We start from the raw sequence: 14,551 nt of genomic DNA on the forward strand, positions 1-14,551 counted from the left end.
CGTTTTCGGACCAAAATTAGATTTAAAAAACCGACAGTAGACGATAAACATCACGCCGCATCCTTTTGAGCATATTAACACATGACCTTGAATGCAGCAACATAAACGGGGAGAAATCGGCTTGCATCCAACTACACTAGCCTGCATTAACCAACATATTATGCTGGCATCATCTATGATGCATTCCTGTCTGTGTTAGCGCATCTATGTGTGCAGGTTGGTCGACCTTTACGCAGCAGTCTCTCTGTTATGTCTCTATTATTCCCATGTTGCAGTAAGAACTGTGATAGAGCAGCACCGGTGAGTTGCGGTATGTATTCGTCTGAAGCTCCACAGCTTTTTAATCTGCTTTATGGGGCCCCATAAGGAACGCAGATATACAAACCCAGCTCCGCTCTCTCATTAAGGCTATGAGCTATGTATGTATGAGCCACAAACCCTTAGCAGCCGAAACATAACAGCCTAATTTAAATATTTATTGGGCCTCTAAATTTCGTTGAATGTATTGTTGTGGTGTTGTGTTTTGTCGAGAGCTGGCAATGGAAACTATTCTCGTCCATACTAAAACAAGAGGAAAATGTGTAGCTGATGCTGATTGTCTAGTCTTGAAAAGGCTAATTGGCACATGTGTGTGTGTGTGTGTGTGTGTGTGGTTCTAATTTTTTGTTTAACTCCTGTTCCCTCACAACGCACCACAGCATCCCATTTGACCAACTTAGTTTTTTTTATGTTATTCATTTAGAATAACTTTTTCCTCTTTTAGTTTCATCACCTGTACCTGAGACTGATGTTGATCATTACCCTGCAGCTCACTGAGGTCAGGTTTGCAAGTTTACATCAGAGTGAAACTCTGTATGAATATATACGTGATATTAAAATGTCTTATTTGAGTTTCAGTTTATTAACAAATGTTAGAAAAAAAAACAAAAAACCCTAACAGAGCCCGAGAACAGCATATAACCTAGGGAATACCTTCTGTAAGAACAACAGAAGTGAAAATAAATGTGATTTGCTTTCAAATAGGTGGAAGTCAAAGGAAACATACATTATTACTTAAGAATTAAACCTCCTGCAATGCCTGCTGTTAAGCTGATACCATCATTAGTACACAGCAAGGTAACTGTCACAGCCAGATTAAATCTTGCTTGTGTGGAACAGAAAAATACAGTATGAGCTGCTTTATTCTCAGTTCCTTCGTAATAGAAGACGTGAGGTGCGCTTGGATCGGAGCTATCTGAAGGAAATCTTTTGAGCCCTCACCACCCTCACGACAGCTGTGTTGCAAGGGTGTTTTTGACAGGACGCCGGTAAGAGTGAAACCTCTCCAAGAAGTGGCAGCAGCATTATTCTTCTCCGCAGCCCAGCTTTTAGTCTAGTCAGTGCTGTGGTACACTGAATGAATGATTTTTATGTTGGATATAATGAATTTTTCCTAAAGCACTAGAACACATTTCTAGTTAATTACATCTTTGGCTGGCCTATTAGTCTTGAGTACCTAATAGCAGCTCTTCCAGGCAGCGAAATAAGTGCGGAACACAGTGTATTACGGTCGCTCATAACAAATCTATACATTTTATGTAAGTTTTCAAAAGCATTATGTCACTCTTGAAAGCACTGTCGGTCCTACATATGTTTTTTTCTTCCACACTATAATATAGAACAAAGAATGTACAACAGTACAATGTGCCATTGAACACAATAACGATATTGACGTGTTTCACTTACAGAACCATATATGCTTCAGCTCCTTCATTGATTGAAGCCTGTGTGTAGGGTAGATTGGGTCAGAAGCATGACTGGCTGAAAAACTATTTCATGGCAGTAAAATTAAAAGGCCTAATTGCATTGCTGACATAAAAATGGCGGGCTGTATTTAAGGATGCTATAAAATAATAGTGCAAGAGGAGGCTGTTTGTTTGAATTTTAATGAGAATTTTCATGACAACAATATTTTCACTGCTCTGTAGATGCAGAATGCAAATAGGGTTTTATTTGTGACCGGAAGATTGTGAGTTCAAAGCCCAGGAATGACAAAGAACCACTACTGGATCTCTATTCAAGTTCGTTAAGACTGCTCTGCTCTGTGCTTGATTGGATTTTGCTCCACTTGCCAAGTTGCTTCTGTTATACATGTAAAGGAGTAAATGTTAGCGCCAGTTAGTTCGAGTTTTGGATGCTTGACATTAGTGAAGTCATAGCTTTAGGCTGAACATTAGAGAAATGCATTTTGTGGTAGATTTCATGCTTTCTATACTTGTAGATCAGGTAGCTGTCATTACAGCATGGCAGCATATTAAGTATCAAGTTTCTCTAATACGGTATATATTGCCTTTGGTCCTCTGTGTTTTTTAAAACCATTTACGTGAAAAATATAAAAACATACAAAGGCTCCACCACACACTACTTATCGACTTTCTCAGCACGACACTACACAGCTGCCAATGTCACCTGGGAAAGAGAGCAACTCATCTCTGCCAAATTTCTTCTAGATGGCACACACACACACACACACACACACCCTGGTGCCAAGTTGAGAGAAATGAGTGATATGGTGAGCATGGCATGTTGCCAGGGCTTCACCCTGTCTCTGTTGAATGTCAGCATGACCCTTGTTTATGATCACTTCTCCTCAGTCCCACTGGGTCCAACCATTTACACAACACAAGGTTATTACTCATAGTAAACTGTAATAGTGAATTAATAGCCTGTGAGTTTATTCCAGCTACCTGTTTTGGTGTAATGAGTATTCTTATCATAAAAATCCCATGGCACAATATCGTAATATATTTTGAAGATTAAGTTTCGAATGTCTTTCCAAAAAAGGAGTATTTATTCAGACAGGTTTATCAAATTAAATACAAAATGCACTAAAATATGCGAGGCATACCTCTGAAACAGTTATATCATGCTTCATACATTCATATGATTGTGCATTCGATTCCTAACACTTATGCTAAAGCCACACTCATGCACAGGACACTGCTGTTAGTGTCCTATTATTAGCAGTGATTAATGGGTTTGCTGTTAGCATTGGCAATAAAATATAGGCTGTATGTCTAAATACAGTGTGTTCATGCCCTCCTGCTGAATGCAGTATGGCTTGATTAATTTTTAATCTTTGTCTCTTCTTCTTCATGTAGCTCTGGGATATTTAATTACATGCCAGACATTGTCTGAACTGCAATTCCCAGCAGCCCCTGGAAGCAGATAGTTAGATTGTGAAGTGTGAAGTGGGAATTGGAATAAAACAAATACTCCTTAAAAGTATGATGTTTTGTTTGACCTGTCAGAGTGCATAATGCTCACAAAAGATGCTTTAAGTACACTTTTACAGTACAATAAGGCCCGTGTGTCCATCGGTGCTGTTCTACAACTTCAAACATTCATGCATTTTGGACTGGAATACAGCATTACAGTATCAAAAGCATACAAAAGAGAGTAGCTTAGCAACAAGCTAGTCCATGGACAACAGCGAGTTATGTTAGCGACAAGCTAACTGGCTAAAGTTGTGCAAACTCCAATGTTGAACATTACCTTAAATTAGTATTGTGTGTGTTATCGATTTGTGTACACTGTTCATAGCCATGTAGATTCCACATAACTGTGTAAACAGGGAACAAGGAACTGATAGTTGGAAAGATTATGGCATCTTGATGAGCTGAAATTTCAAGCTGAGGTTGAGTCAGGGAATTACAAGTTCACCTTGAAGGCAGCACTACTCCCTCAACACGCACAGAGGAGAGCGAACTTCTGTGCAAGAACCTCAGCATGAGGTACAACTAGAGTTGTAGCAATAATATAACCAGCGCCAGCATCATAGTGTGCGTGTGTGCACACACCCTAGAATGAACACCCTCATATTGTTTGGGGAAAACTGTGAGAAGATCTATCTGTATGCTTTTTAATGTCAAAGAAAATACTAAAAACATTTTCACCCCTTTGCCGACATCTATAAATATGAAGCCCATAGACATACGATGGCCCTCGCATTCATCTGCTTACATAACCAAAAATAAATGTATGTCCGTGTGTTTGCTTACAGTCAGCATTGATGGGGTTCATTAGAGCTGGACATTTGTGTGCGGTGTTAGTTTCCGATCTTCTTCACCACAGACGCCTGTATGCTCTGGACCGCAGGAAACTCATCAACTATTAAGCACACAGTTTATACGTGTAGTGATGGGAGTGGCCATAGAGCACTTTCCCCATAGGTCAGCTGGAACTCAAGCGAAGAGCTTTTAGATACCGGGTACGTTTTTCATCCAATTCTTCCACTCCACTTTATCTGGATCATTTGCTTTATTATATTTTGTTGCTTTTTTTTTCAGTAATACATAAAAATAATACCACATTAAATCAGATGTACTTCAAATACAAATTCACAGGGGTGGGTGGGGGCTTGGGGGGATAATAATATGTACTGGAAGTAGGCTATTTGATGGTAATTACAGTCAAAACATCAGGTCCATTAACTAAAAATTAATGTGCATAATGGGATTGTGTGATATTGATTTTTCCCTGTTCATGTACCGTTAAAAAATATTGTAAGAAATTTATTTATTTATTTATTTATTTATTTATTTGTGGAAGATTTGACACTTTTGTAATCAAAACCTTAATCATTTCTTTCCCTTTCGGCCAAAGGTTCACTGATGGTAACCAAATACTTGTCTAATGTTTGCATACTGATTTTGTTTTATTTCAAAACATATTTCATTTACTTGGATAGAAACTGAGAGTGCCATGGAAGACCGTGAGATTGGCGGAAGGGGGCGGGACTTAAAGGTGGCATCAGTTCATATTGAACTGAGTGTTCAATACACTGATGCAAGTCGTATAGATAAATCTGTGTCTCATCGCTTGTTTTATTTGGGAGACTACTCTTTTGGTTTATTTTTCAGCAATAGCATGGATCAAGTTGCTGTTGCTTTGTCTAACCTGGCCATAAACCCTGATTATCACAAATGTTACTAAGGGTGAAAAAAAGAGTAGTCAGTGCCAGATGTGTTACAGTCACCGTATTGTTTTGCAGTGGTGAAGCAAGGTCTCAATTTGCAGAAAAATACTTCTGGTCAATCTATGTCAATAGTCACAAGCTGTGTGAGTGAAAGACAAGGTTGTGAACACAGACAGCAGATTTGGCCTCATTGTAGAGTTCAGTCACTGTAGCATCAGGAACAAAAACACCGTATGGATAACAAATGGAAAATGTTTCTTTGTTTTGTCACAGCTGACATTTCAGTAGTATGAGAGTTTGTCCGCTGGCTTGGCAGCAAATGTAAAGTAGATGTGCACAAATCCTGTGCATTTCTATCTACAATACTTCACTGTTCCATAGCAAATTCAACAAACAGGACGTTCACTAAGCCCAAACTAAAGACGACAAGCTTTACCAGTCATATAGCCTTTAGCAGCAATGTCAGTTTACACTTTCTATCTGCTGTATGTGTTTAATATTATGTCACTCTAACACAGTGGTGCAGTCATAGTGATTGGAGAATAAGTTTGTCTGTGTGTTTGTGTTTATGTGTGTGTGTGTATGTGGTTGTGCTAGATATCAACACATACAGTTAGGAATGACCTTGTTGACTCTTTGGAGTTTCTTATTAGGGCTTTGTACATTATTGATGCCATACACACACAGGAGCGGAAGAGATTTACACCCAGCACCTAGGCGAGATGAAAGCTGTAACTCAGATGCCATTTATTCTCTTTTCCCTCTTTTTGTTTATTTCTTTCCTCCTCGTATGCCACCTTTTCTGATCAACTCCAACCTCCTTCTTTATTTCTCATTATTTTCACATTATTTTCATATTTTGCATATTTCTTCTCTTGCTTTCTCTCAGTCTTTCCCCCTATTTGCTTACTTATTCAGCTGGCTAGTGTCCAGTTTAATATCTGCACAGCCAGAGGGTCCAACAAACACCCTCTACTCCCCTGCCTTTCTCTTGCTTTTCTTTCTTCTTCACTCTTTCCTTTTCCCGTCATTTTTATGTTTTCTCTCTCTCTCTTCGTTTTAACAAAAGATCATTGTAGCTGGATCTTTTTTTTATTGTTTCGTCTTTGCCTATAACCAGGGATGTTATAGGCAAATTTTTTCTTACTGGTATTGTGTAGGCTCATAAATGATGCTTCCCATACCATGTCATTTGTTTGACAAATGCCCAATGGCTCCTTTATTTTTGAATCGTTCCAATCTCTAGACATTTCTTTTGGCGTGCTTTAGGCTTTTCATCTTGGTGTTGCTCCACTGTGCTATTGTTTCAAAAAAAAGCTGTCGGTACACCACAGGATAAATGATTATCAACATGTTATCTTCTTTCTAGGTTAATTGACTGCTTTCTGTTCACACATGAGCCCTCCTGACAAATGCACCCAAAAAACTCAAGTATGGTTCTTTAAATACCTTATAGGTGTAACTGTGTATTGAAAAGTGTTGGGGGAATGGGCATAATGGGGTGTAAAACTGATAAATTGAAGGCAAAAATGAAGAAGCAAGCTTGCACTCTATTTTATTGTATTATACCATGTCAATTACTGTTACGTTGTACATAATAATTGTGATTTTGTGTAAATACAGTAAATATATACAAGACCGTCGGATCACACATGGCTGGGTTTGCATGAACGGGAACTTGCTTGTTGCCATGTTCATTAATCATCCACGTATTTTCTTTAAGATGGCAAGCTAGAATTTATTTGATTTTTGTAAAAAAAAATTTATTATCAGATATTATCTAGAAAATTTTTCACAGACTACACTTCTAAATAGTGGTGGGGCAAAACGAGGTATTCAGGAGAGTAGCCAGGGTTACATGGCTAGTAAATCAATCTCTCTCTCTCTATCTCTCTCTCTCTCTCTCCCTCTCTCTCTCCCTCTCTATCTCTCTAATGGAGGACAATAATATGGTACGGATCCTGTATCCAGCTGTCAGGGACTCTGCTTTCCTCTATTGGTTTATGCAGCTCTTTGGGTTCAAGGTCCCTTCCGCTCTATACCCTTCACTCCCGCTTCGCTCATCAGCACATAAATGTCTCCCCCAGTTGAATTGTAGCGTCTGCTTGCTTCTGCAAAACCCAAAAATGACTATCGATTTTCTGTCCTCTCTATTGTTCAATTATGCAAAGCCACCTTTTTTATTCTCCGATCTGTTTCGGTGCCAGTGTCAGACCATCTGAGGGTGAAAGTGGTTGAAGCCTCTTTAGTTCATTGTGCTTTTTTTGCATTAAGAGGCTCTTAAAAAATTAGTTAGTGGAGATAAGATTCAATGCTTTTGTGAACTTTTTGTTCATACAGGTTGCTTGTTGGGGAGGGGGAGCTGAAGTCAGCATTCACATACACATATACACACACACACACACACACACACACACACACACATACACGCACATGCTCACACTCATCTGTCCTGTCATTTAGCACATGGAGAAGAGGGTCTGTAGCTTGCTTGGCTTTGTGAGTGATGGTGGACACAGCTTTTAGGCAGCACCAGCTGTGCGTGTTAAAATGTGTGCCTGTGTGTATCAGCATCCGTGCATAATGTGTGTATATGCACACTGTCACAGCAGGCATGAGCAGTGTCTTTCTCCCCAGCGGGGCAGGTTGGCACATGATCCCTGTTTCAGCAGAGGAACAGATGAGCACTGCTCCCTCCAATGACTGACTCCAGAACTGTACATTTTCAAGTCTTCTGACAAAAATGCCAGCAATAATATGGCCATAGCTCACATTTAGCAAGTTAAATGGCACATTATAATAATATAAAAGTAGTGCTCTAGAAGATATATTGAGCGTCCGAGAGATCATCAAGCAGGTTTTGCTTGAAATCTTAAAATACTGACATGTTTCTTAGTATCTAAAGGCTCACCCAGACTTTTCACTGCATGGTTAGCTCAGAAAAAAGCAACCCTATAAGAAATAATCAGTAAAGGGTGTTCATTATGTTTCTTGACGTTTCATAAATAAATGTAAAAAAAAAAAAGAATTGTGGAAAGAACTTGCGCCTTAAAGGTTAGTGCACCTGAGAAAGTATATTGTACTGTGATCATTAAGTATGTCTTTGTATTTGTGTGTGTGTTATGTATTGATATGCAAGACTGTTTGACTCTCCTGAGGCCTCAAACTGATAGACTGTGTCATTATGACCTTGCATGACTCTGACTAGAATGTGGGGCTAGAACTCATCTATACAGTGACATCGCTGTCACAAAGTCTGCTGGGAGACTGAAAAAGCAAGCACACACACACACACACAGCTTTTCTTATTTGTGCTGGCTCTGATGAAATGTGGTGTGGTTTCCCTTTCTCTCTTTCTCTGTCCCTAATCTGTCCGTCTTCTCCCCATTGCTTTTTCTCCCCCCTTATCGTTTGTCCCCTTATCTCACTTTTCCCCTTATCTCACATCACCTCTTGTATTTTTTTTTGCAGTTCATTTTCACTCATTCCCCTCTCCCTATCATCCCTCTCATTTTGTCAGGCACCTTCCCTCAGCTCACTCTCTGTACTCCATCTGCTCCTTATGTTGAAAACTCTTGTACAATGGTGTGTGTGTGTGTGTGTGTTTAGTTATGGATCAGTAGAGATGACTCTCTAATCTGCCTGTGCTCCAAGAGCCAATGTCACCTTCAACATGCCAAAAAAAGCCTCACACGCGGTTTGACTCAAATGCTTTATTACACACACATGAACACACACACACACTTGGATACCGTGTTTAGGGCGTGTTACAGTAATGGAAATGCACTCAGTTTCTTCAGTCTGGAAGATGAAACCTCTGTGTTCATGCTGTCATGGAACCGAAATGTTGCAAGAAGTATTTTTTATTGACTCTCGGCATTTCCTGGAACATGAATAAACATCTTTCTTGAAAGGATGCAAGATTAAATTTGTAGTACACACATATTTATGGACCCACAAACTAAAAATGGCTGCTAAAATGCTTTAGACAAGATATTGGAACTGTTAAGATATCTTCAGCCAAAAACTGTCTGATGTTTTTATATCCAGTTGCAAGGTTTGTATAAATAAATCAGTTTTGTTGGTTTTAGAGACTCATTCAGTTTTAGAGAGCTGCTCAGTGTGTCGTAAATGACTGCGATGCCTGCACCGGCGCTTCTTGATTGCCGAGTCATGAACAAAATTTTATTATATATTTTTGTCTTTTTGTCACATTTTCACCATAGGAACCAGTGTTTTTAGTAAAGTATTCACTTTATGGGCTGTAGTTCCCAAGTTCTGCTCCAGATGAGATTTAAGTATATTTGGAATACTTGGCAACGTGGAGCGTTTATGCAACGCTCTTTTTTATATTTTTACACTAGGAGGATGTCAGAAACCCGAAACATTGAGGTGTTTCATACATGGATAGACTCAAAACAAGACACTTCGGCTTTGTGTGCTCAGCTGAAACGTGTCCATAGCCCAGTCTGGGAGTTGTGTAGTTATTGTTCAGGAATTTTAAACTCTTCTCAGAAATTTCTAGAAGTTCCCTGATTATTTGTGTTATACTTGCTATAGGAAATTAACTCTGAAGCACTATGACCTCTTCCTTTCCATGAAGCTGCAGCTGTTTGTACAGCAGCTTAGTAAAAAGTAAGGTCAGTTCAGTTTGGAGGTTTTCCTCAGTCGCTGTCGAAAAAGTGTTTCTTCCAGTCCATTAAGATTTACTGGTGAATCATTTATACTGGTATACCATTGTCACTATGTGCACCCATGCACCAACACACACACACACACACACACACACTGCTCACCTCTCATATACTCAGCACCCCTGTGGTACAGCAGAGATACTTTAACCTAATGCTCCATGTAATTAAATTAGCTTCCCAATTGATAGCCTTATTAACAAAAATTATTAAGCCCAGCGGAGTTTGATCTGTAGCAAATGGTCCTCTGTGTCTCTCTCTCTCTCTCTCTCTCTCTCTCAGAAATGAGGTAGATGTGGAGAAGACGTACAAGATGAATTGCATAAGGGGGGTTGAGTGAAAAAGGTTCTTCTCTCTCTGTCTGTCGCTGAGGTAGATGTGGACAAGAACTGGAAGATAAAGAGTATTTGAGCTGTAGTAAAGGGTCTTCTCTCTCTGTCACTGTCTCTCTCACTGTCTCTCTCTCAGGAATGAGGTAGATGGCGAAGAACTGGAAGATAAAGAGTATTTGAGCTGTAGTAAAGGGTCTTCTCTCTCTGTCTCTGTCTCTCTCACTGTCTCTCTCTCAGGAATGAGGTAGATGGCGAAGAACTGGAAGATAAGGAATAGCATAAAAGGGGGCTGAGCTGTAGTAATAGGTCTTTTCTGTCTGTCTGTTTCTCTCTCTCTCTCTCTCTCTCTCTCTGTCTTGATAATACGGAGTAGCATGGCATATAGTACAGAATTACCCAGAATTATCCGGATCTCACTTCTCGTAATTAGCTTAGGCACTGATATAATTGAGATTATCAGTGTTGTTTAGAGCTTAGGGACTGATATAAATGATGGCTATTTTTGACCTCCATGTGACCTTTCTTTAGTTAACTGGAAATCTTGTTTCTGATCCCTCTCTCCATTTCGAAAAGAAAAAAATGCGCTAAGCATGAAAGAAGGATTTCTTCTCTATCTTTTTTTTTTTTTTTCACGAGGAAAGTAGGAGTATCATGTTTCACCCATTCCGTGCCACTGAACCGACAGATGAAGTGTATCTACTAAATATCATACAAAATATGTTTTTCTCAACTGTTTAGGGAATGTGGGTGTTTTTACTTTACATTAAAGTTAAATCTCTCTCTCTCTCTCTGTCAATTTCTCAGGACAAGCTGCAGAGCATGAAACTCATCACTGATGGAGGATACTCACTGCAAAAGTAAGTTTTACAGATACACACATACAAATTTCCATTAGTATTAGATATTTTACTCCGATACTGTAAAATAGAGCTATGTTTAGTTTTCTAAGCAATGAATGCTGTTCGTTATAAACTGATTCGATTAATAGCACCCAGACTGCCTGGCAAGACTTTCTGCAAGGACAGGATATCCTGGAGAAGCGAAGCCCTTCCCCTCTCTCACTCTCTTCCTCAGACAAGATGAGCACTTCAGTGAGCATGACCACTCTATCAGATGGTTGCACCCCTGTAAGTCCCGCTCCAGACCTTTATTGTGTTCTTTTCTCGTTTAATTGCCTGAGATTGGCAGTTGTATGAACATGTGAACACGTGTACATGTGTACATACTATACACACCACTGATTATCAATTTTTACCCGTACCAGACAGCAGGAAATGTGCCTACAGACTCACTCAGTGTCATTAACTTGATCTTACACTCTAGGGGACATGTAATGGTCAAGAATATGTAATTGTTCTGAGGAGAGCTGCATTTTTGTATGTGAAGTTGGTTGAAATTGTTGTTAGATAACGTGGCTTGTTATGTTTTAGTAAGGAGGATAATTGCAGTATCCAGGAATCACAAGATCAAGGGCAAAAATCCCAGAAACCAGTGCACGAAACAACAAATCTAAGACTGTTTGATTCCTCCCTAGCACTAACTGACGTAAAATATAAGCCTTCGTATTAAATCTTTAAGTGAATATTTGTAACCTGTGCATACGTTGCTGTTTGGGGGAATTATCTAAACTTGCCAGTTAACTCTCCACCTCTTTAATTACTGAATTTATGTTTAATTATTCCATCTGATGTGCTGGGGAATGTCATTGTTTATGCCAGTCCATGTCACACAATACTGTAGTTCTGGTAGGCAGCTTTTATAATAAAGTGTTAAGGTGTACTCACCGCTGTCTGAATCAAGCTGAGCAGGAATGTCAGGCAGGGTGAAATCATTATTATAATGCATCTACCTTTATCATGCTTAAACACCACTCCATTGTCTCATTTTATGAGCTAATAAATCTCCAAGTGCCCGAATAGCAAGAATAATTGTTTTCATTAAAAAGTACCTAAAGGCAAAGTGCCCCCCTGTCTAGTCACTGATCAAGTGACAGATTTATATTTCACAATTTTAAAACCACCTGTTTCTATAACACGCCTTTTGTAAAAACCTGAGTTTCTGTAGTGGTGATTAATAATTAAACACCGTATTATTATTATTATTGAATATTTAACTGATGCCACAATGGGTACTGCAACTATAGAGCGATAAGCTATAACCCATGTGTCATTAAGATTGTGGACATACGCTGTAGAATACTGCATAAATATTGCATTTACTATGGTTTCTAACTAGGAACCATGCTCGAGCCAAAGCAGGCATAGAAGTGAAGTGAAACATTGCTCTGCTTTTGTGTGAATCAGTGGCAAAATACACTCACCAAGCACTTTATTAGGTACACCCGTACATTTACTCATTTATGAAATGATCTGATCAGCCAACTGTGTGGTTGCAGTGCATAAAATCATGGAGATATGGGCCAGCAGCTTTGGGTAATGTTCACATCATCCATCAGAATAGGGAAAAATGTGATCTCTTTGATTTTTACTGTGGCATGATTGTTGGTGCCAGGCGGGCTGGTTTGAGTATTTCGGAGTAGTTCTGAGTTCTGTGGACGGCAACGGCTTGTTAATGAGAGAGGTCAACGGAGTATGGGCAGACTGGTTTGAGCTTGCAGAAAGGCTTCAGTAACTCAGATAATCACTATGTATAATTGTGGTGAGCAGAAAACACATTGAACCTTGAGGCAGGTGGGCTACAACAGCAAAAGATCATTATGGGTTCCACTTCTATTAGCTAAAAATGAAAAAGCTGAGGCTGCAATTGCCTCAGACTCACCAAAGGTCTCATGTAAAGACTGGATGAATGTAGTCTAGTCTGAAGAATCTTGTTGCTGACCATGTGGATCCCTAAACGGCCACAATCTTCTAATGGCTACTTCCAGCATGATATTGCACCATGTCACAAAGTAAAAGTCATCTCAAACTGGTTCCATGACCATGACAATGAGTTCAATGTTCTTCAGTGGCCTTTCCAGTCACTGGCTCTGAATCCGATAGAACACTTATGGGATGTGGTTGTAGCACAAAAGCGAAGCAATCACGTCAACATGGACCAGAATCTCAAAAGAATGTTTCCAACATCTCATGGAATCCATACCATGAAGAATTGAGAGCAAAGGAAAGCCATACCAAGTATTAGTAAAGTGCTTGTGAAGTGCACTTAACCATATGCTAGCAAAATGTTTGTTCTAGGGTTAATGGGATCATTGCAATACCGCAGAAATTTAGCATTTTACATTTAAAATGACATTAAGCTTGAAAGCAGGTATCACCCCATGCCATCTTTCCTTCAGCAGCTTCCTAACACACTCAGGCGTGAATCTTTATCTGCCCTTAACCACAATAATTATTGACTTTCATTATTATGTTTATTTAACATTATAGCTTCATATGGCTAAATCCCGAATGGCTCAGCTACATTTAGCTGGCCCATATGCTGCTGAAATTAAGGATCAGGGAACTAATTAATGTAATCCATTAGCTAGATATTTTTCCTTGCACCCCTGTTACTCTCCAAGTTAGTCTACATGCATATCATAGTCTGCTTTATTGAAACAATTTGCATTAGAATTTTTTTTTTTTGTATGAATTGACACTGTTTTGTGAAGTAGAACAAATGGGAGCTTTTGTTCAAATTAAGGCATCTACCATTAAGCTAAAACTGCCCCAAGGGAAATGCATAAATTTGTACTTGCATGCATTTGAGATGCAGGTGAAGGTAAATAAATGGACATAACAGCTAGTAACCAACTCCATAACATCACTGCAGTTGATACCCGAACATATTTCCCATTATAAAAAATGGACAGGATTAAATGAACTCTAATAGAAATGTGTAGGAAGAACAGAATGTGACTGAGTGCTGCTGCTGCTCATGTACCTGTCCATAGCTGTATTTATACATACACTTTTTTCTCTAATTTAGCATGTTCCTGATCCAGGGTACACTAGAACGCCAAACCACTAGAAAGCAAATCAGATTTTGCCGGAGGATTATTTGTGAAACATGATGACCCCTGAGACGAAAACCATTCAAGCACATTAAGCTGGAGATCTACATGTTGTAGCAAAGTTTACAGACTCTAACATTATTATGTAATGTAAACCTGTTTTTTTCCCTCCCAGCCTTGTCAATGTCAGTGCACAATTAACAATTAACCAATGATGAAACATGACTTTAGAAGAGCTGTAATCGAAGAGAAATGTTATTTCTGAAGTAGCTTTCTTTTGTTCCACAAAGCAAAGGTGAATACTTAAGAAAAACAGGAATCCTCACACACGCTTTATGCTTGAAGCATGAATAGATGCTTTTTTCCGTGTGGTCCGCTTAGATCTGTTCTTCAGTCAGCTTCTCCAGACGTTTGTCCACATAGAGAACAGTTTTTGGTTCTCTTTCCACAGTTTGTTGTAGTGCATTCTGCCTTTTACCGACAATGAGGGCAAATATTCATTTATATACCTCCAGAGATGACAGCAAATATGTATTCATAAGCATAAGATGAAGCATAAGAAGCATAGGATTGCGAAGATATTATGCAACATAATGGTAAATGGTAAAGGAAAAGAAGC

General features: G+C 39.1%; 1 protein-coding gene across 1 annotated transcript in view; it reads left to right on the forward strand.

Annotated features, from left to right (window-relative positions):
• The window catches only part of schip1 (schwannomin interacting protein 1), a 270,203-nt gene that overhangs the window by 38,763 nt on the left and 216,889 nt on the right, over nucleotides 1–14,551 (forward strand). Inside the window, exons 6-7 of the mRNA XM_058418425.1 lie at nucleotides 10,785–10,837; nucleotides 10,969–11,107. Of these exons, the coding sequence (XP_058274408.1) occupies nucleotides 10,785–10,837; nucleotides 10,969–11,107 (192 nt within the window). The remainder of the gene's footprint in view (nucleotides 1–10,784; nucleotides 10,838–10,968; nucleotides 11,108–14,551) is intronic.

This window comes from Hemibagrus wyckioides, linkage group LG20 (assembly GCF_019097595.1).
Source record: "Hemibagrus wyckioides isolate EC202008001 linkage group LG20, SWU_Hwy_1.0, whole genome shotgun sequence".
NCBI classification, from domain to species: domain Eukaryota; kingdom Metazoa; phylum Chordata; class Actinopteri; order Siluriformes; family Bagridae; genus Hemibagrus; species Hemibagrus wyckioides.